Here is a 25,157-nt window from a genome sequence, read left to right as displayed (position 1 = left end):
AGGTTAACGTGTTTAATTCGCTCTTATTACTGTAATTACTAATTAGCTAGCTTATCTGATTATTTTTAAAAAGTCATCCTCTCCTACCCCCATCCCAAGGGGTGAGGATGAACTTGAACATAATGAAAACTGATACGGTTGAACTCAGCGACCTCGAAAACTGTTAACCCAACATTAATATCTGTCGTTTTTGACTACTTTTAAAATCTCGTCCCTCCCTGGGGACTAGAGTATGACTTTGAAGTTGAATTGGATTAAAACTGTCACTATTCATCTCGGCGACTCTAAAAGCTATTAATTCAACTCTAATATTGGTCGTTTCCGGGAGGCGACAAATTATTTAGAGCACAGGAGCGTACAATTTATAAATACGGGCCTGCATATGCACATTGGAATTTTGTAGTTCACTACCTCTTACAACACTTACTACAAGTGTTTCCCTCGGAATAAAAGGTATTTTGAAAAAATCTTAAGGGAATTCATATCACAAAACCTCTCGAAAAGCCATCAGATGCCAATAGTTGACAATTGAAATAGTTAGCTTTAACTTTGAGAATTTTTCGGAATTACTAAAACTCCCTACTGATGAAAGAAGCCAATATAGCTAATGATTTTATCAAAATAGACAGGGTAAACAAATACGTAAAACCATTTCCTGAATTCCTGTACGTGTTTTTTTTTATTCATATCTTCCTTCATCATCCCTTTATCAGGGTAGTGTTCTGGCCATTGACTTCCAAGAACAAATCGTGGGAATACATGCTTCTTTGTCTCCAGTTACAAATATAGAACATCTGTCTCTCACATGGGAGTACGAAAGAGTTGAGAAAAAATAACAAAACAGTACTTTGCTTGGTCAAGATACGCACGTAAATTTATCATTATCATCATACAGTAAACATTGCTTTAATGCGGCCAACTTCCAAGATAGACAGGTGGCCAAGTTGACAGGTTTTGCTGTACAATCCTAGGGTTTTTATAAGAATTATTATTATTATTATTATTATTATTATTATTATTATTATTATTATATAAAGCTAGATGAAAACAACAGATTTTAACTTCAAACCTGTAAACATATGGGCCTAATTCTTCTACTCGTAGCTGCTGGTCTTCCCCAGTAAGGAATGATTCTACGTTTGTATAATTGAAGACGTAAACACTTAAAATCGGATGGATTGGAGGATGAGTAAACCATTTGTAGGCTAAGGTCCCGTTCTTTAGAATCATACCCTGAAACAAAAGAAATAAAACAATTAATCTGGTAACAGGCGAAAGACCATCAAGAATATATTGACATATTGATTCCATTCATTAAATAAAGAACTTTCGGTAAACCAAAAATGGATTAAAATATTGCGTTCTTGGCCAATAATTAGTTTTTGGATCAGGGGCCACATTTTTTTTTTTTTTTTTTTTGAACGAACCCTAAATCGAGTTTTAGTATTTTTTACGGAATAAGGACATCATACTGAATTAAGTGATAGTTTGGAAATGAAATGAAATGAAATTTTTGAGTTTTACGTCCTACGCTTATGCCGGTTAGGCTAAAGGAGACGGTGATGATGAGAGAGGAATGAAATGGTGGAATGAAGAAAGTGGGAGACAACGGGAGAACCCCAAAAAAACCCACGCACACTGTGTTTGTTTACCACAAGGTTCACTTGGCGGGAGCAGGGTTTGAACCCGCGGCCTTAAACACCAGAGGTGAACGCTCTACCACTGAGCCACCGCGGCCCCATAAGGGATAGTTTGGGTTTAGCTACACTATATTTAGTTCTCCAGATATAAAGCGTACAAGAAAATTTTTGTTGAAAGATATTGCATCTTCTGATAAATTAAAAAAAAAAAAAAAAAAAAAAGGAAAAGGAAAGAGAGAGCAAAACAAGAGTAACTACAATTTCATTTTACTGAAATCTCTACAAAAACAGGTGTTTTTAGTAACTTCCTTTATACAGATTCCTACCTCACATATTTGATATTCTAATTGATAATATTGTTTAGGACTAAAATAATATTGCCGTTCATTGTTTATTGTCGAATGTTGTTTAGTCTTTCTATCTCTTTACACATTTTAATACATTGATGGAAAACAAATATAAACTCTTCTACTTTACTACTGCCCAATTTTTGTGTAAAATAAATAAATAAATAAAATATAAATCATGTCTTAAATACTTGTCAGTGTCCAAAATGAGTGCTAAGGGTAGACTATATCTGATTTGGTTTGTATTTCATACGAAAAAAAAAAAAAAAACAACTTTAAAATGAAATGAAAAGAAATCTAAATTTTACGTTCCACGATTATCCTTGCTAGGCTAAAGGAGACGGCGATGATGAGAAATGAATGAAATGGTGGAATGAAAAAAAAAGTGGGAGGAAACGGGAAAACCCCGAGAAATCTCCACACCGTGTTTGTCCACCACAAATCTCACTTGGCGCGAGCTGGGATAGAACCAAGGACCCCATGCACCAGAGATGAACGCTCTATCACTGAGCTACCACGGCCCCAACTGTTACTTTGAAATAACAAAGCGTGGCAATTGTATCTTCAAAACACATGATTATGTAAGCAATACTCATACCTTGCAACGCATTTAATATATAAATCACTAAAATAACTTACTAACAATTTCCACACTATTAATATCTTAACATCTGAGATCTAGGTAAAATTATACATACTCGAACAACATGAGAACAGAACGTGGGAAATCTTATCCATTTCAAAATGATCTTAAGTTTTATTTATTTACTGGGTGGGAAATTCCTAAAAGCAATTGAAGGATGGTGTGAAATACAAATAAAACGACGAAAATAATCAATTGGTAGATAAGAAAATTCACAACATGGAACTGACTATCCTTTCCAGTGAAAGATAGGCTGTGATTTAAGACTACGCATTTCCTTCACGGCAAGGATTTTTATATATACGTACATTTTATATATATATACTCGTATAAATATATAGGAGTATACTGTATATATATACCGTATATTTACCCGAACTGTTTGAATACAAGTTTTTTTTTTTTTTTTTTCATCTTTACGAACACACAAAACTTCATCTACATAAGATTGTCCTGTCTCCCTTCTCGTAACTAAATGTTTGGCGATTCCATCATCGGCACGTAAGATAAGATTTGATTTCAGCTGGGAGTTCATGTGGTTCGTATTTCACGTTGAAGTGTAAGTCGACGTTCCACATAGTATCGATTCTAAAAAGTAACGTGAACTCAAAAGTAAACAAAATAAATAAATAAAAATAATAAAATAAAAATAAAAACAAGAATGTCAATATTTATTTTCTGATGGTAGCTTAAGGAATCTTATTATTCTTGCCCTGGAATTTCCCTTCTTTCTACTTTATTTATTTATTTATTTATTTATTTATTTATTTTGGCAAGGTCTTATAGCATTATACTTTATTTCACATGAGAAACACCAAACACCAATTCGAAAAGGTACAAAAATTATTAATTTGAAAATTAGAGTTTGGTTTGATCCCAGCTTGCGCTAAATGGACTCTGTGGTTAATAAATACCGTGTGTATGAGTTTTCTCGCGGTTTTTCTGTTTCCTCCCACTTTTGTCGTAATTCCAACCATTTTAATCCATCTCATCATCAGCGACTCCCTTAGCCATAGTGCATAATCGTGGAATATTAAACTTCTAAAAAATCATAAGTAGTAGTAGAAGTAGCAGTACTACTACTACTACTACTACTATTACTACTACTATTAGTGAGGAGGAGGAAGAGGAAGTGAGAACCCTTGGTACTGTCGGGAGATAGAAAGTAATGAGCGGAAAGTGTAGTAGTTATAATAAACTGCTTTAGATTACACGAGAATGGCACCAGATTAGGTTATCTGTAATAAGGTTAAGTTATAATTTATGGCACACACGGTTCTATTCGGTCAATTTAAAATTCTTTTCCCAATTCTTTTTTGGGCTGAAACAGTTTCGGTTTAAGTTCCTTAATAATTCGTTAATCAGTTTATTTTATCCTAATTGGCTGCAAAATGATTAATTCTTTAGTCATATTTAACAGCAATTTTTTATTGGTATTCTTATGATGTGTGAAATAAATAATTATAACTAAACATGTTTGTTTAATGCTGCTTCAATTGTATTTGTGAGATGTACCTAGGTATTACATATTCTGTGAAAGATATTACAACATCAATTTACCAGAAAAAAGTTTTTGGTATGATAAATGCACTTAATGTAGAGATAAGAGCAGATTTACTTGTGAAACGAATCCAAATCATGGACTTTGTAAAGGTGTCAATGCTTTTATGACTGTGTTTATTAAATAATGAATTAAATAATGAATTAAGTATGAATTAAATAATGAATTGAATAGTGAATTGGAAGTGTTAGTTAAGATATATTCTTTAATATGTATTTTTAATTATTATAGGTTTATTCTAGTTGGAATAATTATTTTTTCTATACGTGTAGTAATGATTAATTAGATTGATTACAATATATGTTTCTGGTATAGACATTAGACTGATTTTCAGAATAGAAGCTTTCAATATTAGAGTCATGGTTAGGTTTGGGTTGATTTGTTGTGGTTTTCATATAAAGTATTCCAACAGTGAATCCACATTCTGGAGGACATGGGCGGCGATTAGGGGGGGCAAGAGGGGGTAGTTGCCCCCCACTTTTTTTGACGTGACGCCCTAATTTATATAGTTTCATTTGGAAATGTAAACAGGGTGTCCACACAATTTGGAGAAAAAATCTCTGACTTTTCCCTGACTTTCCATGACGAAAGTTCCAGATTTCCCTTACCCCCCTGGATAACTTAAAAATATAGAAAAAAGAAAGAAACCCCAGCTTCCACAATCCCCATAGTTGGCCATGTTCTCTTTCGCTTCTTTCTTTTTTCAATTTTCTTTCCAAAGAAATGTAAATTTACAAACATGTGCATTGTGCAGATATTGATTAGCCCTACCTATTACACAAAATGTAAAGTTACAAACGGAAGTGTACAGTATACAGAGTACTTACGATATGAAAAAAAAAATACACATTATATGCTTACACATTATAATACCAATCACACAGCATTATAATATTGCTTATAGTAATAAACAGTTCATACATGATTTTACTGATTATTAAAAAAAAACATATTATGTAACATATTTTTGCTGGTGCAGTTGTTAAATGTAACCCATTTAGAAATTTGTTTTCATCCTTTCTCGCATAGTTTTCTTCTCATTGATCTGAATATCCTTCTTGGTGCCTCCGCAGTTTAATTGTCTTCTCTTCTTCCTCTAGCTCCTTTAGTTGTTGCTGAATCTTCTTTCTTTTCCAAATACACTTGATATTGTCTCATTGAACTTCTCACTGAATTCATTGATGATCCACCTATTCTCATCACAGAATCATATATGATCCGTTGAGCCACCAGAGATTTTTCTTGTAAGTTGTCAACAATGAGAATTTTATTTATTGTGAAACCACTTTCAAAAAATGCGTTTCCGTGAAAGAAGATAAAACACATTTCATAACTGACCATAAGTCAACGAAGTTCTTCCCATTTCCTGATATTAAGTAAAAGAAAACTCATCAAGTCCAATACCATCTCTGTCATTGGCTATGAATTCATTCGAGTTTTCCTTAAATTCTTCAGTCTGAGCTTTCACTGTGAGCTGGAGATACTATTTCTTCCCGTTCTCAGCCACTTGTCCAGATATCCTCTTGGCACCATGCAATTCTTCTAGAACAGCCTTTACCCTTTTAAGCAAATATGCTAGGATGCAGTTAGATGTGTTTCTCGCAGAAAATTAGTTTCAACAACTATATCAGAGAACACTGACTCCTTCAATATCATCATTAAGAACACCCCATTTTACATAGTAACAGTACAGAAATCAACCCTATTTCATAAATTCAGTAATTGAACAATGGACCTAAATCTATTTTTCACTGACTTTCCCCGACCAATCTGCCATTTCCCTGACTTAACCTGATACATTTTTACTTACCTGACTTTGACTTATTTTCCAGAATGTGGACACTCTGGTAATGGTTTTGAATGTATTATTGTTTCATAGAAAGCAATGGTGCCATATGATATTTGCCGTTGCGTGAGTACGTATTGGTTATTCTTCTTCCCGTGGAGTTAAGAAAGCTACAGAATTGTGTTTTAATTGCAATTCAAAGCAATTAATATTGCAATTGCATATTTCTTTAAATGTCATAGCATAAGCTTGCAGTACATACTATATTTCATTTTCTAAAAGTAAAAACATTCATTTAATGGCATGTGTGGAATTAAAAGTATAAGTTCTTCATTAATTCCCAGTTTCAATATAACTTCTTCAAAATAAGCGTCATTATTCATTACTATGATTAATATTATCCCTTCTATTTATTTGTTTTGTAAATTTATTAAATAATCTGTCACACAATTTTCCAGACAGAATTTTAAGATGTTCATGAACAAGAACTCAAATCTCTTATTACACTTTCGTTGTTTAAGAGTATAAAGAGCTAGTACCTACCTGTATTGCTCTTATAAATTTACTTAATAAAACAAATACGATATACAATATTTTAAGTGAAAAAAGATAGTATCCTTTTACTTATACAACCTTTCATCAGTGTTAGAAACAACCAGGAAATCTAACACTGATATACAATTGTTCAGATCATGTCTTGCCCCCCCCCCCCACACTTTTAACTTCTAACCGCCGCCACTGCTGGACGATATGTTTATTTTGTAAATTTAAAGGGTTAGTAATTAACTGTCTGTTGGTTAATGTTTCCATTCACTGCTGCGATTACTGTGATTTGTTCACGTGATTCTTAATGTCCTAAAATTACTTGGAATCAGAGCACTAAATCGGAACATTGAATCGTGTGCCCATAAATTATAATTGTTTATCGCATATGAAAGATGTTTATAACTGTTGTAAGTAATCAATTAGGTTGTGGCGCGAAAGTGTATCCCGTCACATTAATGCTTTTGTATAAGTTTTTATTAAGCAGATATTCGGTTGAAATTCTGACTGCTACTTAAGAAGAATAGTGCAGAGATTCATTTCCAATGGAATATAGTAAAACTGTTATTAGGAGAGCTTTTTAAAATGTGTTGTTTTCTAATATTCATTTTGTTATACCTCTCTTATAATTAATATAAATAATTTGCTTCAAAATTGTAAAGTTATTTAAGGAAAATATTCATATCAGCTTGAACTGTATATTAATGTAAATATTTGGTTTCACGTTATCTATGCAGAGTATGATCAAGATAATAGGTAGCACAATATGTAGGAGGTTTTACAGGGTAGCGACAAATATTACGGGAGAATTCCCTGACTTTTCCCGGTTTTCATGAACCTTTTGAAATTTTCCCTGATATGTATTTTAAACCATACAGACTTTCCCACGTTGATGGAAAAAACAAGAAAACATAACAACGATAATAGATAATATATATTTTTATCAAATCAACTAGAAAAATGAATAATATAAAAACAAATACAACGTATTTTATTATTAAATTACAAAACACTTACCTAATAAAAATTCCTACACAACATAAGAAATTCAAAATCTTCCCCAAAACTCGAATATGTAACTTTAGTCAATGATAAAAGTTTCGTCATATATGAAAGAAAAACGTGATATGTGAAATATGGACGTCTCTGTCATATAAAAATTGAAGAGGAACGACTAGAACACTGGTAGATGACCCCCCCTCCAAAAAAAAAAAAAAAAAAAAAAAAGAAAGAAAGTCAGACTAGTGATAAATGGGAAACCACTGTACTTGAATTAAGAAGTTGCGGGATCCTGCTTCTGCCTCTAACAATACAATTCATTTTTAAAATTTTTTAACCATTTGCTATAAAGCGCTATCATTTGCTATATATCACCGAGCGAAGTAGCTCAACTGATAGAGCGTTGGCTTCGCATTCGGGAGGTCGTGGGTTCGAATCCCGCTGCCGACCATCCTGACTGAGGTTTTCCAGGGTTTCCCCTCAGTCCTACCAGGCAAATGCCGGGATGGTACTAAAACAGGCCCTGGCCGATACCTTCCCAAATCCTTTCCATTATTATTGTTGTATATCCAGTGTAAAATGGCCTCTGAGCTGTATCTGGTGATTGTTAAATAAATAAATAAAATAAATTTAAGTTTCAATATAGTATGATTCTTAGTGAATTTCGTCTTGACGTAGGACCTTTAATACTTCCATTAGTTTATTATTTTTCAACCGTCTTTGTCTTCCTTCCTCCTTACCCTCTACAAATCATTCAGAGTATAGTTTCTTCTCCAACGATGTCCTAATATCTTTTAATCATTTCCGATTATATTGTTTCACCCCCATTATCCTCAATGTCCCTCGATGCAAGTATTTACGTCCTCTTCGATACATAAATTTTCGAAAACTGAAGAATATTTTTCGTCTTCTCGTAATGAACACGTTTCCACTCTTTATAGTGTAATACTCTGAGTCTTAGTTGTAATTCTTCTTTCAGTGACTCACATTGTATATTTCTCATCATTATCATCAAAACAGTGACGACGTTAAAGGAGGGGCAAGGGGCTGGGTGTTCCCCCTGTAACATCATTTGTCCCCAACTTTCCTTTCCCAAAATTGTAATGTAGGTCAAGCAATATAAAAGCTTTTTTTTTCTTCTAACTAACTAACTAACTCTATGGCCTATGGAACCCGGAGGTTCAATGCTGCGTTCACAAAAGCTCTCCACTGACTTCTATCCTTAGCCAATTGGATCCAGTTTTTACTTTGTATTCCTATCTCTGCGAGATCCATCTTAATATTGTCCTCCCACCTGAGCCTAGGTCTTCCTAATGGTCGTTTTCCGATTGGTCTTCCAGTCAAGACTTTGAAAGCGTTCTTACTTTCTTCCATTCTAGCTACATGACCTGCCCACCTAAGCCTCCTAGACTTGATGACCCTAACAATGTTGGGTAAACCGTATAAATTATGTAGTTCCTCGTTATGAAGTTTTCCCCATTCCCGTTCCTATGCAAAAATATCTGCCTCTCCAAAAAAGGTTTCTGTCTCTCCGCTTATTCCCCAGTCTTCCAGTTTTAATTTTTCTTAGATCGAAAATAAGATTTATACTACTTGATCTACCTTACATAATGGAGCAGATGATGCCATTAGGGGGAGCTCGCCCCTCTTGCCACCTTTCTAGCGTCATCACTGTACCACAGTCATATTAAAGATCGTTCATAATTTCTTCCGTTAGTTTCTATTTATCGTTCATACTTCATATATTTGTTACATTACCAAGGAGGCATCTATTCTATTTTCTTGCTCTGGCTTTTGTAATTTTCACAGCCCTCCCCACTTGTCTCGTGGCTAGCTGGTCCGGGGTTCGATCCCCGTGTGACAGCTCGAAAATTCGAACGTATTACGGCACTTTGGGTTTGACTCTAGGTCTACATAATGCAACCTCGGTTCTGAAAAGCGACCCAAAACTTCAACAAAGAAATGCCACAGTGTCAATCATCCCAGCCACCATTGATTTAATCTTTTTGATACTTATTTTCATCTCATAATATTTTCAGATTCTATCCTTATATGGTATTTTTTGGCATCATATTAATTTTAGATCAGATTCCGCAACAACAACCTTGAAAAACAAATACACTAACCATTTTATCTCCTACCAAATCAACCTGTTCTCTAATTGATAGATACTAAACGAAGTTGCTAGAAAGCAAAATTTTTGTCAAATATTTCTAATTTCACCATTTTGTATACATTTTTGTATTTTAACTTTTAATAGTTAGTTTGTGTATAAGTTTCTACCGAATTTTCATCCCAAACTTCTTTAGTATCTACATTCAAATTACCTAGTTCAAGAAGGAAAATAAAATCTTTTAAATCCATGAACACTACGCACACTTCCCTTTGTCTACAAAGATGTTGCCTATTTTACTCCATGGAAGCGAATTACATCATTATGCTATGTCGACTCCCAATTCAAAAGTGTTCAACTTGCTTATTTCTTTGTCTGTAGAAGAGGCAGTAGTAACCTCAGCATTTCATTAGCAAACGCAACGAAACTATTGCTTAAAACAAGCTATAATTTGTCTCTTTGTGTGTGTTAGTATCCTACGCCCACCACAGGCTTCAATCATGTATTACCCAATATGCTTTAGAATAGCTATAGAAAACGGTCATTCGTGTTGACTATATTATATATATGTTGACTATATTATATATATATATATATATATATATATATATATATATATAGTCAACACGAATGACCGTTTTCTATAGCTATGTGAATTAAATATTTACTTGGTGATCATATCCAGATGGACTATTTATCTTGTAGACTCTTCTAGACATTCACGCATGTTAGTCTGTGGCAGAATGGAGAAAAAATAAATTTCTCTGTAAGCACAGACCAGAAGGATTACGGATCTAGGTTCATTTTTTGGACTTAATCTCTGGAGAGTGTACGTTTTTGTGACTAGAAGTGTGCAAAACTAACGTAGTAATGACTTTTTGTGGCATCATTAAGTATCATATTTCGAGGTATTCTGGAACTTACAGAATGCACTGTGTATGTGTTTAATAATTTTATTACCAGCTCTAATAAAACTGTTATATATATATATATGATATTTTACCATACCACAGGAGGTCGTTGTTTGATAATTTCGATGTCACGTCCCAGGTACAAACATTTTCTGAAAACTACGGTATGATACAATAGGTTAATATGCTATAACCTAAAGTAAAAATACAGGAATACTTTGCACAACCAGAGGGTTTAGAGGGAGGGAACGGTGAAGATTTTCAGTTTCTCTCTCACTGGGCTTTTGCAGCACTAGTGTTTGTAACGCTAGAGAAGGGGAGGAGTAGTGTTGCCACGAGACGAGACATTTCTCGTGTCCCGTCTCGTCTCGTCTCGTAAACGAGACGAGACACGAGACGAGACGGAACCCTTTTAGACGAGACACGAGACGAGACAGACTACTTGTCCCGTCTCGAAAACGAGACGAGACACGAGACGGGACGTCTCGTGAAATGTCTCGTCTCGTCTCGTGTCTCGAAAATTAAAACGCTTGCGGGAATGGCTAAGATTGAAATTGCCAGTGGTCATATAGATTGCAAAAGGAAAATCCCCTTTGTGAGAAAACATGTTGAAAAGCCTTCATAGAAAAGTGTCCTCTGTCTATTGAATGAAACAATCGTGATACATGAGCTTCCAGGAATATCATCCTTAATGTCTTGTCCCCAATTCCCCTTGCTGTAAACTGAAGAATTCTCATTTTTTTCATTTCTGTCTGGAATGATGACAAACAAAATCAAAGACAGGGAAGATTTTTACATGGTCAAGAAACCGAACTACCACCACCATCTATTCAATTTGAAAACTGGATAAGGTCTACACTCATTACAGGCTGTAATTGAAAGTTCTGGTTGAGATGGCGGATTCTCTGGTGGCGGTATTCTTTTTGCTATATGAACCGAAATTAACCGGAAACGGCAATTGAAGTATGTCATCTTGCAACTAAAATTTTGTCTTCTCTCTCTCTCTCTCTCTCTCACACACACACACACACATAAAAATACACTTTTACCATTTTACCAATCGCTCGCTTATTATACAGCAGTCATGTTGTAAAATTCACTTCTTCGTTTGGAAGGCGGGCGCAGGACAAAAAAAGCAGATATTATCGACGAACCCTTCAAATTGTTTGCTTTCAGCAAATTTATGATACTAACAATAACACTTTAAATGAAGAGGTTTTACAGGGGGACCTTCGTTTTGTTACGCGCAAATGTTTGATCTGACCAGTGTGCGAAATTGCCCTCTGCTTCCAAGGTTCGTCGACCCTACTGTTCCTTTCCTCTTTTAAGGTCGCGTCATAACTACCCTTCTTTGAAAACCGAAGATGCAGTGAAATTGTGACGTCACGGCGGGAGCAGAAACAGCTTTCGCCCAAGGTCCTTGTCATTCACCCTTGTTTGTTTCTTTGATTTTTGCAGGAAAGTGAGTGATTCTTGCTTTCCCGTATTAAGAAAACATTAATTACTGTAGTGCTCGTGTTAGCCTATAAGCATGTCGAATTCTACACTAAGTACTTGTCGCAATTATAGTAGAAATACTACGGGTTGCGGAAAGTTTGGCAAAAGAAATGCTGTCGGAAAGACATCTTTAAAGTTGAAAACGCCAGCGTCTATTCCGATCATTTTATTCCCGAAGCTTATGGACATAATTTAAAATGTGAGCTTCTAAATATTCTACCCAAGAAAAAGTTTAAACAAGACGTGCCTTCACTAAACTTACCTTTACTATACGGAACCGTGTTGATGTAAATAATGAAAAAATTAAATGTACGGAAGTTAGGTGTTTTAAAAAAAAACAAATCAGACATAGGGGTGCAGCCAGATGAAATAACTATTGTGACTGAAATAAAAAATAACTCTTTGTTTATGTTATTTTTCGTTTGTTTTGTGGAGAGTGAGGGGCATAAACCAAAAGAAGAGCTCTCTTTTTTGTGTAAAGAGAACGAAAAACAAGTCTAACAGTATGTACAAAGCCAAAATAATATGTTTACAAACGAAGTTAAAAGAATTGGAAAGCAAATATAATAAAGAATTAATTTCGAAGGCCAGTTCTAAAATATAATATTGTGATCGTTTCAATAAAGTGGTTAATAACCGGTGGTGGATATATTACGAAAAAGTTTTATACAGGGCCAAGTAAATATGCTAATGGATGGCAAGAGAAAACTAAGATGGATTGATTAAGATATCATTCGTGCATTAACACAACACGCCTCATTGATAAATTATACAATCATCTGCGGTTACAAGTTCGAATCCCCGTACCCAATGTGTCAACATTTCGACGTTGTATGCAAAAATTACCGTTTTTTCCTGGTATTCCTACCCCAGTTTTGAAAATTTTGACTTAGCAAGGGCGCTTAAGAGTGTGGAAAAATTTTCAGTGCTTATATTTGATGAATTGAATGTTAATAGGCGTGTATGCTATGACCAAAACGTTTATATATTTTTAGGACCACACAGAAATGTACAGGTGCCAATGATTCGAGGCTTAATAGATGTGTGGAAACAGCCAGTGTGTTATGATTTCAATAAGACTATGAAAAGTAAAAATTACTCTTCGAAATCATATCGAAAGTTGAAGTCTCAGGATTCAAGATAGTTGCGATTCTTTCGAAGTTCAATGGTGGCAATATGAGGCTATGTGGTGATCTCGTTTCACCTTCTTCCAGGTGGATGGAAGCAATAAAATAGTATGAAGTTATATTTCGAATATTTCACGAAAAACTGTGAATCGAAGAAAAGAAAAAGAATGTGATTGGCTGACCGTTTTATGACCTAAGAAAGACACTTCGATTTTGAAACTATTCGACAAGGCTAAGACATACTTCAGAATTCGGTTTTTGAGTAGAAAAACACAGGAACTCCGCAGGAGGAATGTTCTTTAAGACAGTGGATGCAAAGCTGTTCTTCAAGTGATACTCAATGCTATAGTGAGTACATATTGTATCTGCATGTAGTCTTTACTTTTATTGCATTTAAAAATTTGTTTTCTTTTGCAAATCGCTAAGGCGGAACATAGGCTTACCACACGATATTTGTCCCTGCTTCACCACGGTGTCGTCACACTACAGCTGGAGAAAGTGGCTACGCAGAAACAGCGAGTTATGAAGGGACCTGTAAAAGCGCGGAACAGTAGGGTCGACGGACCTTGCTCTCCTTTCATGTTGAGAGGAGGGGAATACTTCCCTTTCCTAGTGAATAATATTCATTAGGACCTAAATTATCTTCAGAAATGGTTTCTTACAGAGTGTAAAGAACATTTGGTATAATATTCATGGAACTCCATTGAAAGCAGAAAATATCATGAGAATGATCAAAATTCGAACATTGAAGAACATAATTAACAGAAAAGAAATAGGATACCCAAACCATAATTTTAAACCTGCTATAAAATGTATATCCTATATTTTTACTAATTCCTTACTCCCATGAAAGTATCCTGGGGAGGATATTCTCTCCAATTTTTTCAGACTGAAATCCTTTTATCCCGTACGATTTCGCCCCCTGACACAATACGAAAAAACAAATGCTGTTAAAATTCATACACATGACTCTTCCGGGACTCAACCCGGGGCCTTGAAGCCGATGGTCTATCGCCGCAGACCGCTCAACTTGGTATGAAGATGTACGTTGTATGATTGCGAATAGATCACGACAATATAAGAAACTTTAATCCAAAATGGCCACCCAAAAATCAACTTTTTTTAGACCACTAGCTAATCTGGGTGTACTGTCATGAGTTTGTTACACAAACGGGGCAACCACCATATAGTGGCACACACCCCGCGGTTATGGGAACAGATTTGTACCATGGAGGTGAAGACTGGCCCCAAGCATTCTTTGGTCCGATGTGTCGTTCAGCTCCCATTACTATGGCACTTTAAGTAAAGCTTACTGTGCAGTAACATATAAAATTTCAATCAAATACTTTCCATTACTCAATAAAATTATTTGGTTCCGAACTTTTTTTAAAAAAATAATTGCAACAAATCTAAAGATGCTAAAATGAAAAGTAGTTTTTGGATTGGTATGGAAACCTAAAGGCTGGAATATATGAAATCAAAGTGTACACACATATCTATCTCTCTATTTATCTATATATCTTTCCATCTCTCTCTCTCTCTCTCTCTCTCTCTCTCTCTCTCTCTCTCTCTATATATATATATATATATATATATATATATATATATATATATATATATATATATATACTATAAAGCAAGTGGGCTGATAGTATACCATAGTGTCGTGGATGGTGACACCTTTACATCGAACTTTGCTTGTCGTGTAAACATTATTTGACATTAGTGTCTTCATCTTCGACGTACACTCATGTCCAAAATGATTGTCGCATATCTATAACTGTCTTCTTGTAAGAATATAATTTGATAATGATTTTGCAGGGTACTTTTAAAACTGATACTATGTGTATAATCGGGAAATGTATATTTGTGGTGAATTTCATAGGAAAAGAATTATAAATAGGAATATTAGAATGAATAAAACAAAATATTGCTAAACTGACAAGAAAGTTTTCTTTTTGTCTTATTGTTCTTATTTACTGCTCTTTTGATATTAAATTTGCCACATACATGTTCTTACCAATTATACATATACTAACGTTATAAGAAATACCGGGCGAATTCGTTCTCAAATTATATTCCTACAACAACATATTTATAGACATGCGACAATAATTTTGGACATGAGTGTACCTATGAGCAATTTACTTTATATTCGTGTATTGAAACTGGTGAAACAAATTTCAATGTTTCAGAATGTAAAAAAAAAAAAAAAAAAAAAAAAAAAGCCAGGGTCGAGAAGCCTCGTATATTATCTTGTAAACTATTTGTCCTTGCCTTGTGAGCTTATTTGAATTTATTTTTAAGACCTTTAGGCAACTTTGGCCCACCCCGAATGGATGATGGGAAAATTAGTGAAATGAAGAAAGTGGTAGGATACTAGACAACTTCGAAAACACACACACGTTCGAAAAATGAAATGAAATATTTGAGTTTTAGGTCCCACGGTTATGCCGGTTAGGCTAAAGGAGACGGTGATGATGAGTAATGAATGAAATGGTGGAATGAAGAAAGTGGGATGAAACGGGAGAACCCCAAGAAAACCCACGCACACTGTGTTTGTCCACCACAAAGTTCACTTGGCAGGGGCTGGGATCGAACCCGAGACCCCAAGCACCAGAGATGAACGCTCTACCACTGAGCTACCGCGGCCCCCACACACATTCGATGTTTGTCCACCACAAAGCTCACATGGCACTAACCGAGATCGAACCGACTACCACATACACCAGAGGTGAAGGCTTCACGGTGTAGTTACCGTGACATTTCTTATCTTTGTGTTCTGGTTAATACTTGTGACTTAGTTGTATCTTGATTAGCATGGTGCAGCCTGCTACATTTAACTTTCGTTTCCATGGTATGCTGCTATATGTTTTACGAGACAAGACGAGACAAAACGAGACAAACGAGACGAGACGGGACAGAACCTCTCGAGACGAGACACGAGACGAGCACATTTTATCGAGACGAGACACGAGACGAGACATGCTTTGCACGAGACGAGACGAGACAGCCTGAAGTCTCGTCTCGTCTCGTCTCGTGGCAACACTAGGGAGGAGGTAAAAAAGACCCTTCTGCCCCCGGGTCTATCTATATGCACAACGTAGCTTTGTATAACGCAGATTTTCCTTTAACTTCTTCTTCTTCTTAATATTATTATTATTATTATTATTATTATTATTATTATTATTATTATTATTATTATTATTTGGATTTAGAATTTAGCGTCCTTTTCAACAGTGAGGCTATGAGACGTGGATCTATAGTTTAACGTGGGATCCGAACTACATGAGAATCTCCTGCGCCGATTATTACTATTGATATAATGCTAGCCGTAAACGGATGTTTTCTTTTATTGTCATTCGTTTCTAGGGATCTAATTATGGTACTGATTGCAGACACTGCATTTGTGCCATCTTTATCCAGGTTTGTAAATCCACTTTGGATTCATTTGGTTTGGTGAAAGGAATCACACATCTCTCAAAAGTTTGTCGGTGAATTTCCTTTTTGAGCTTTATGTATACAAATTTCTTTAAAAATTAACCATACAATCTAAACTTACCTCAAGAAGTATATCGTCTACAAAATTTGTTGTCCATATAAATAAGGCAGCGGCTCCACATAGTAGTAACAACGTCGTACAAACGACGATACCTGAAAATAATAAAATGTATTTTAATTAAAACACATCATAGGAAAGATAGTATCTTAAAAATATTCTTACTAAAAACGTCCTAATAGTTTAAAAAGAACCGTATATTGAGTATTGCCGAGAGTAGCCAAGCTGAGGCACAGTACTAACAAGAAAACTAAAAATGAAACTTAGTATAGTGCTGCTCCATATCCACTAGAGTGCACGCTAGAGTGTATTGAAAAAAACTTTTTCGAAATATTAAGATGAGTAGTGCGGAAAAGTGACCATTTGTGACCAAAAAGACGTCAGCTTATTTTCAGATTTTTTGAAAGTGGTTTCGGTGGCGTGCACCGACCTTGGAGTTTCGATAGTAGTTTGGGTATGCAACACGCACAACAATTTTACAAAAATGTCATTATATGGCTGTTTTATGTATTTTATCTGCACTATGGTAGTTTATTGTTTCGTTTATCAGAAATGTTAAATTCATGCCTCAGTTGTAGTTTCTTATGCTGCTTTGGTCAAAAATTTTTAGTGATATTTAGTGATTTTTAGTGATATCACTTTTTTCTTAGTGATATTTTCCAGTTGGTTTTGAGTTTGAGCCTTATTCGAAAGTTTTCTGATGTAAAAGACTAAATAAAAGATTTGGCCTTCTAATTGCTAACAGTTCCTCAATTACTGTCGAGCACTTCGCTTATTTTCATAGCATATTATGCATTGAAAATAACCCAAGAGCTTACCACGAGAAGGTGGTTGGACTGCGAAATCCACAGCGGCGCAAATCTGTCTTCAACATTGGGGGGTGGGATGGGTAAGACAGTTCCCATAATCTTTCTCTCCCTTTTTTTCTTTGTAAGCGATATTCAAAATATTTATGAAGTTTAAAAACAATGCTGTGGAGGATCAGGGGAGCAGAATTGTCTTCAACATTGGGAGGTGGGCAGGCTTGAAGCTTATTCTGGAGGGCTTTCAATTTCATCTCTTTCTTTGTGGCAATCGGACACAGATCACATTCTCCTCAAACAACGCATTTCAAATCGGTTTATTGGGGAGCAGTCCCCAACAGTTCCAAGATTGGAGGGAACATATTTCCCCATCCCCTCGGGACTTGCGCCAGTGGAGATCCACCCACCCCAAATTATGTTCGCAAACATGATTTTACTAAGTGGGAGGATAAGATTTTCTTCTAGTTTCCTCCTTGGAATTTATATTCACTGTTTATTCGAAATGTAGTCATACGTACTCGCGATTCCATTTTCGCTTTAAAGTAGCCATCACGTGCGCTGATCCTTAAAACGGAAGAAGTAGCCTCTGATAATTTTCACAATTTCTTCCTCTCCTTGAGTGTGCAAAGGAAAGTTGAATTTCTGCCTTTTTAAAATTTTGTTTTTAATGTAGATATCTATTTCTTCATTTGTAATATTATTGGTCAATGGGACTACATGATGGAAGCGTGATACCCAATCATTCATGTCATTAGTATTATTCTACATTAAAATTGATGGTTAGTAAAACAAATTGTAAAGTCCTTTGACTTTTCTCAATTCTCTTGTTTTCTTTTTTCCTTGTCAACCAAGATTTCTTATGTCTGAGTTTTGGTCCGTTCTTAAAGATTTTCAGGATTGGTGAAGAATACGTTTTGTTGAGTGATCCTACCAATCATATCTCTCAAGTGGTGTGGGAGAAATTGGGACAAGTGGTTCATATTCCAGAAGTGTCGTGCTTTGTCAGTTATCGATGGTTCCTTCTTGATCTCAATAACCATACCTGTGTGCATAGGCGCCGACTTGAAGAAAATATTGGGGGGGGGGGAACAATGAACATTATCATATTCACCCGTTTTCTATCAACTGTTTGATGAAGCCCTCTTCTTCCCCCTCCCCCACTTCACGGTCCACTACTCTGCTTCATCCGCTCCGTTGCGAAATTCACTACCTAAGTCAAATTTGCCTAAACCCAATAAAACAAATTCAAGTTCAAAATTTGGGAACTTTACTGCAACTTTACGCCCCATATTGATCTTCACTTGTCATATCAATGATGCCAGGGTGTTGGTTGAAGCTTCAGTGCTCTATTAAACACAGTTTTGAAACTTCTTTTCCTATTCAATAAGAAGGCTGTTCCTAATATTTAATTAAAGGCACGACGATGCTTATGACAGAGATTCTTGCTCCTCTTTGTTACTTCTTCCTCGACTGGATTATATTGGAGGGGCGAGGACCCACTTTTAAATATTGAAGGGGGGGGCCAAAAGTGTCCTGACCCCCCCAAAGTCGGCGCCTATGCCTGTGTGTACATCTTCATTGTGTACGTTGCAATAAGCTACAGTTGTTCAGAAGAGTGCGGCATGCTTACATGCAGTCGCAGCATTCAGCATGCCGACGTCAATCACTGCGATTGGACAAGTTGTCCGGGCTTTTTCTTCGCTAGATTGTGCAGACAAACACCAACCAAAACAGCTGAACAGATATCTAAAAAGATATTGTTGGTCTGTGCTTAAATCTGTTACAAGAAATCGAGTTGATCTGTTACAAGAATAAATTTTATGGCCATATTCTGAGGTACTTTAGTTATTGATTTCTTGTACTAAAGTGTGGTTAGTACCATTTCGTGCCAACAAAATTGTGTTCTATTTGATATCGCTTTATTTTACTAATGTTCCTAAACCAAGTTGTGTCGAAAAATCTTACATAAAATTTGTAGATAATATACATTAAAAGATCAGTGAAAATATCCAACTGTTTGGCTGTCCAAATACTATAAGAATAGAGAAAGATATAGCATCAGGGTGATCTTATTTCTCTCACGTTTTATTACAAACATACCTATATATTGATTTCGATCAAGGAGCTCGAAGAATAAAGGAATAGATGTAAACGAGGAGTATCTAACCCATTTTCGTTTCCTTAATTATATTTCTCTTCGTAAATGCAGAACTGCAAGATAGATAGAAGAACAAGGAAGGAAGCAAGAAAATCGAGTTGAATATTGATAAGATGAAAGTGATATTCAACAACTCTGAGAGGAAGTCGACGATTACTTATGACGTACGAAGCTCAAAAATATGAAATTAGAAGTGAATGCCTACGTCTATTAGAGATCTGCACGGTCCGGAATTTTTAGCCCGGGCCAGGCCCACGAATTTGCAATGTGAGGCCCGACCGAGTCTGAAATATGTTTTATCATTTAGGCCCGAGCTCGTGTGATAATCAAATGAGCCCGAAATAAGCCCTAATTACAGAAACTTAAAAATTAATGCAAAATAGTATTTTTATTTAAAGCAATTAGAAGTTTAATTTTGCAGTTGTGCTTTAAAAGTTCTGCAGAAAGAACGGTACAATAAATATCGTTGTACAGTATATTTACAAAATTAGGCCCGAAAAGGCCCGAGAAATATGGTTGTATATTTGAAAATTTACGGCCCGACCCCGAAGTGATATATATTTTGTAGGCCCGAGTCCGGCCCGCGGGCTCGGGACCTCTAACGTCTATCTGGCACAAATATTCAATTATGGCAATATTAAGCCTAAAGAAGAAAGAGCTTCATACTAAAGCCAAATAAATACCAGTATGTCTAATGCGTAAAATTTTGAAGTATTCTGCCTGTTTCGACGTTGACAATTACAAAATCAGACATGCACTATGCAGTGAATTAACAGTGATTGACTTGAGACTAAATTAGTCTCGAGTCTACGTTCATCATCCAAGGAGGCTATTCGCCCCCTTCAAACGACCCTTCTGGATCCGTTAGTATTAACTAGGGGTCGGAGTTTTGGTGCTACACTAAATCATAGAACTTGGTGGCAGGGCCGGTTTTAGACATTTCTTAAGTGTAAGCAAACAATATTTAGGCGCCCCACCTAAATGGTAATAAAAGAGTAAAAATTTGTAATGGAGAAAAATTCTTCAAATAATTGTTACAATTGCAAATTTCTTCAATATCTGTAGCCTCCCTGTGAATATTAACGAAAAATGGCGATATCATAACCAATTGATTGTGGATGAATACTGATCAAAGTTACAGTTTTAATAATTAATAGCATATATATATATATATATATATATACCTAAGATATATTTTGACAAGTGCTATTGAAACATAAAAGTCGAAACAGATAAAACTCATAAGTTTGATTTTGACAACGATGTATGCTCTTACCATAGGCGGCGCCACAGTGGGTGCAGTGGGTGCAGCTGCATCCACATTAACTTCGATTTTCAGATTTCCTACAACAACACAGGTCTGCAACCAAAAAGCTGTTTGCATAAGTTTAGCTGATTTTTACGCTTCTGGGTGCACCGAAGTCGAAAATGACCTCCGTTTCTTCCTGGGACGTCAAGTTTTTGCACAGTCGAAATGTAACGTGGTCAAACAGGTAGCTGGAAATCGCTAAATTGCAAATGCATCACACGAAAATAAGAATGAACATGGAAGATTAAATGTATTTGTGCTCCACGAAACATGAAATACATGTATATTGGTCCGGATGGGGATCACTGATACATATCGTAATGTGTCATGAATGAGAGTACGAGATTACAAAGAAAAACTAAAAACAATAAATCTGTTCATAAAACGAATTTAGTAAGGTTACATCTTAGATTTGTAAAACGTTGGTAAGTATTCTGGCTACACTGTTTGTTGCTCAAATACTACGAGTACGCGAATACGCGGGTTCTTCTTGGCCCTGATATTAGAAAACTCATATCTGACAAAGACGTTATCAGTTTAATGACTCCAACTCAAAAAGAGGCTTGGGTTGCCTTTACTGTGGTCATGAAAATGTTTTTGGGAAACCGAAAGGACCCACAGTACAAGGAAATGGTGAAAAAAAGTGTTGCATGCGTTCCGAAGGCTTGGTTGCTCCATGAGATTAAAAGTCCATTTTCTCAACTCCCACCTTGACTACTTTCCTGAAAATGTGGAAGCAGTGAGTGAAGAGCAGGGGAAGCGTTTCCATCAAAATATCAAAGAAATGGAACGACGGTATCAGGGAATTGGAGTGTTACGATGATGGCAGATTAGTGCTGGATGTTATTTAGGGATCTTCCAGAAGCTACCTACAAAAGGACAAACTCCAAACGAAGTTAAACCTTTTAAAAAAGACGATTTCACAAGCAATCTGATTGAGGGTGGTATTACTTTTTTTGTCTTCACGTGTGTACGTGTTTCTGTACATTAACTTGTGTTACGCTGTTAATGGTGTTTTTGTAAATCGCATATGTGTGTTCATATTTTTGTTCAACAATGACCACCTGTTTGTTCGAAACCCAGACGTCCCAGGACAAAACGGTTGTCATTCCTGGATGCAGCGCACCCCAACGCATACGAATCAGTTAACTAAACCGATACAGCTTAGCATTGTTTTATTTTTGAAGACCTGTGTAATCCTTTCTATTTTGTATATTTCTTGTTTCCTATTTTTAGATATATTTGAGTGACTTCCTAAGTCTCTCATAAGTTACTTGCTATCATACAGTGTTTTCCTAGTTTTTTTTCTTTTTTTCTTTAAGTAAAACTTAGGGATTAATTTTGAGATCTTAAGGCTCAATAGTGCAGAGCGTTCTGGCAACAATGTTAGGATGTGTTGTCCCATCCTAGCCTGCACCCACATTATCAAAATCCTGGCGTCGCCTATGTCTTTTACGCTTCGCTGAAAGCATATTTACATAGTATTTTCTAGAAATACAATTATGATAATTAGCTTAATTGCTCGTTTTCCTTATTAGTGAGAAATTCATGTTATAAAGACACTTTTCTGGATTTCAGTTTGGCAAAATTTCTTATTGTATCCATATATTTCACTGAGTATGTCATTTTCAGTGGCCATCAAAGCTAGTCCACTCGTTCTTGAGATATAGTTGATCTTAAATAGTTATTTATAAATTTTTCCTTAACTTGTTTAATACACAACAAAATGACAAAAGTGTGTGCCTTAATCGATATTTAACTTGCCTTCAATCCAGTGGCGAAACTTCAAAATCAGGTCCCACCGCAAAAATTGTTTTCAGGGCCTATAAAACAATTCAGTCCTTTCATGTCTCTTTCCAACATAGACGTTCGAAATAAGGCAATGAGTAACACAATGTAAACACAAGCAGTGGCGCACCCGAGATTTCTCTTTCGGGTCCGAAGATTTTTCGGAGTAGCCTACAAAACCAGAGCCGGCTCTACCATATGTGCAATACGTGCATTTGCAGGGCGGCAAAATCTGTCATAACAATATTATTTAAAATAAATATTTCTTGTTGTAAACAGACTTCATGATGATGGTGTCAAATTTACTAAGCTGACCTATTTAGATACTACATTCATAAATCATGTTTAGGTCGCATTAGTTTAAGGTCACATGGGCAGCACTAAAGCAAATGATCAAATAAATCTTAACATGAATTACTTGATTGTTATCAAATAAAAAAACTCAATTATCGGACAATAACGAACACCTGTTTCATTTAGTTAGTTATCACAGTTTTGATATGAAAATTAGTCATGTCTTTGGCACAAATAACTTCCTTATCACTGAAGGTAGAAATAAGATTTTTTTTAAAAAAATAACAGATATACTTATGTAGAAGAAAAATCAAGAAATAGAGATAAAAAAGACAGTTGCATTGGAATTGCAAACTGATATACTAAGACTGAATCTCAATATTGAATTCTATAAAAGAATTACTATATTTCCTCTGCAGGTGTGTTTGCCTTATCTTTCACTAACATAATAGATTATTATTTAAAGAAAAAAAGCAGACAAAACTAGGTTGTATTTGTAGTCTTTAGGCCATTCTGAATGCGAGTGTCCTTTCCCTTTCCTTCGTTGTTCATGATAAGGTAGCATACTTAAAATCATGGCTTTTAAGATTTGTTCTTCATAAAGAAAGGAGACGGCGAATGATGCCATTACACGGGGCGGCAAATTGCCTCGGGCCGGCCCTGTACAAAATGCAAATAATTCTGTGTATTTGCCCCCTGAAATTGAAGGGGTGGATTCCAAAAAGTCTAAGTCAATTTTTGTCAATTTTGAGATATTGGTCCTATTAAGTTCCCTTTCAGTAGATCCGTATACTGAACATGGTTTCATGTTAAAACTTCATAAATCAAATTAACTGTAGGCAAAAGAAAAAAAGCATTCCTTTCCAATGTGTCCTGAGTCAACAGTATTGTCCGAAGCTAATTTCTGACTTATGCCTAAAAAACACATATAAAACTCTCGCTATAGATGATAATTTCAACGCTATCTTACGAAAAATAGACAATTTCAATTTTATTTCATGAAGATTACTTTTCTTTTACAGAAATACAATGATGCAAACAAACACAAAAATGGTCTCCTGATAAACTTACTTTTTTGACTTAGGCTGTTTTGGAATTGAGCTCTTCAATTGTGCTAACCTTCTTGAAAATTAGAATTTCTGGAGGATCCAGACTCTCGAACTGCCTCCGCCGGTGCATCGCTGAACACAAGTAACTATAATCAAAACCCTACATTGCACTAGGACTATTACCAAATATTTAAAAATATCGCGCCATCTAAATTTAATACGAGTACCTTTCCATTACAGTTACCCTTTCGAGTTATATACTCATATACTACGTGAAAACTAATTGTATTCAAACAAATTTTGAAATACATTAGACTTAACTCAGATCCGTAGCCGTATCCATTCCATTTTCATTTGACAATTAAATTACTGCAATCAAGTAAAATGAATTTACAGTTTCAAAACTTTGTCGACTTGCAAGTTGCTTCGTTAACAGTAGCTGATATTGACAAATCCCCTCTCAACATCTGAATGATTATCACTTTCGAAATTTTGTCCAGAAGTCGAAATAAACTTTTTAGAGACTTCGGTTGCCCCTCAGCTTCTTTCAAGTTTCGTAGCTTTCTTTTCCGATAAAATGCTCATTTTTTTTTTAATCGTTGGCCATTATTATTACATGAAATACAAAGTACTATTGAAAAGTGAAAGCGCACATCATTATAAATAAAGAAAAAAAGAACGAAACGACTCAGGATAGAAACGAAAATGTTGAATGATAAATTGACTAATATACATTAACAAAGTGAGAAATAAGCTGTGAGCAGCGACTATGAGTTACTGACATTAGGAACTTAAGTTAAAATTTCCCTCAGAAATGATCAAAAATTCCATTTTCCCGCCCTTTTTTCTTAGTATTCGCCCCCGTCCCTTGAACCAAGGACATCAAAAACCTAGTCACCTCAACTTCGATAATGTACATTTCATTTACACTGACCTTTGTTAACTCTTAACTGTGTTTATTGAACCGAAGCACTATGCGGAGAGACTGTTTATAACAAGACGGAGCACCTTTGAAGACTGTGATAATGCC

The 25,157-nt window shown here is 35.5% G+C and overlaps 1 protein-coding gene across 2 annotated transcripts in view; it reads right to left on the bottom strand.

Moving 5' to 3' along the window:
• LOC145662515 (scavenger receptor class B member 1-like) overlaps positions 1-25,157 on the bottom strand; it is a 78,843-nt gene that overhangs the window by 34,876 nt on the left and 18,810 nt on the right. For both annotated transcript variants that reach the window (XM_081728167.1, XM_081728166.1), the window contains exons 2-3: positions 16,730-16,821; positions 1,070-1,233 (exon numbers count right to left, since the gene is read on the bottom strand). In XM_081728167.1, the coding sequence (XP_081584293.1) occupies positions 1,070-1,233; positions 16,730-16,821 (256 nt within the window). The remainder of the gene's footprint in view (positions 1-1,069; positions 1,234-16,729; positions 16,822-25,157) is intronic.

Source organism: Thermobia domestica, chromosome 10 (genome assembly GCF_964235325.1).
Source record: "Thermobia domestica chromosome 10, izTheDome1.hap1.1, whole genome shotgun sequence".
Classification (NCBI taxonomy): Eukaryota; Metazoa; Arthropoda; class Insecta; order Zygentoma; family Lepismatidae; genus Thermobia; species Thermobia domestica.
This window is presented reverse-complemented; position numbering and strand designations above follow the sequence as displayed.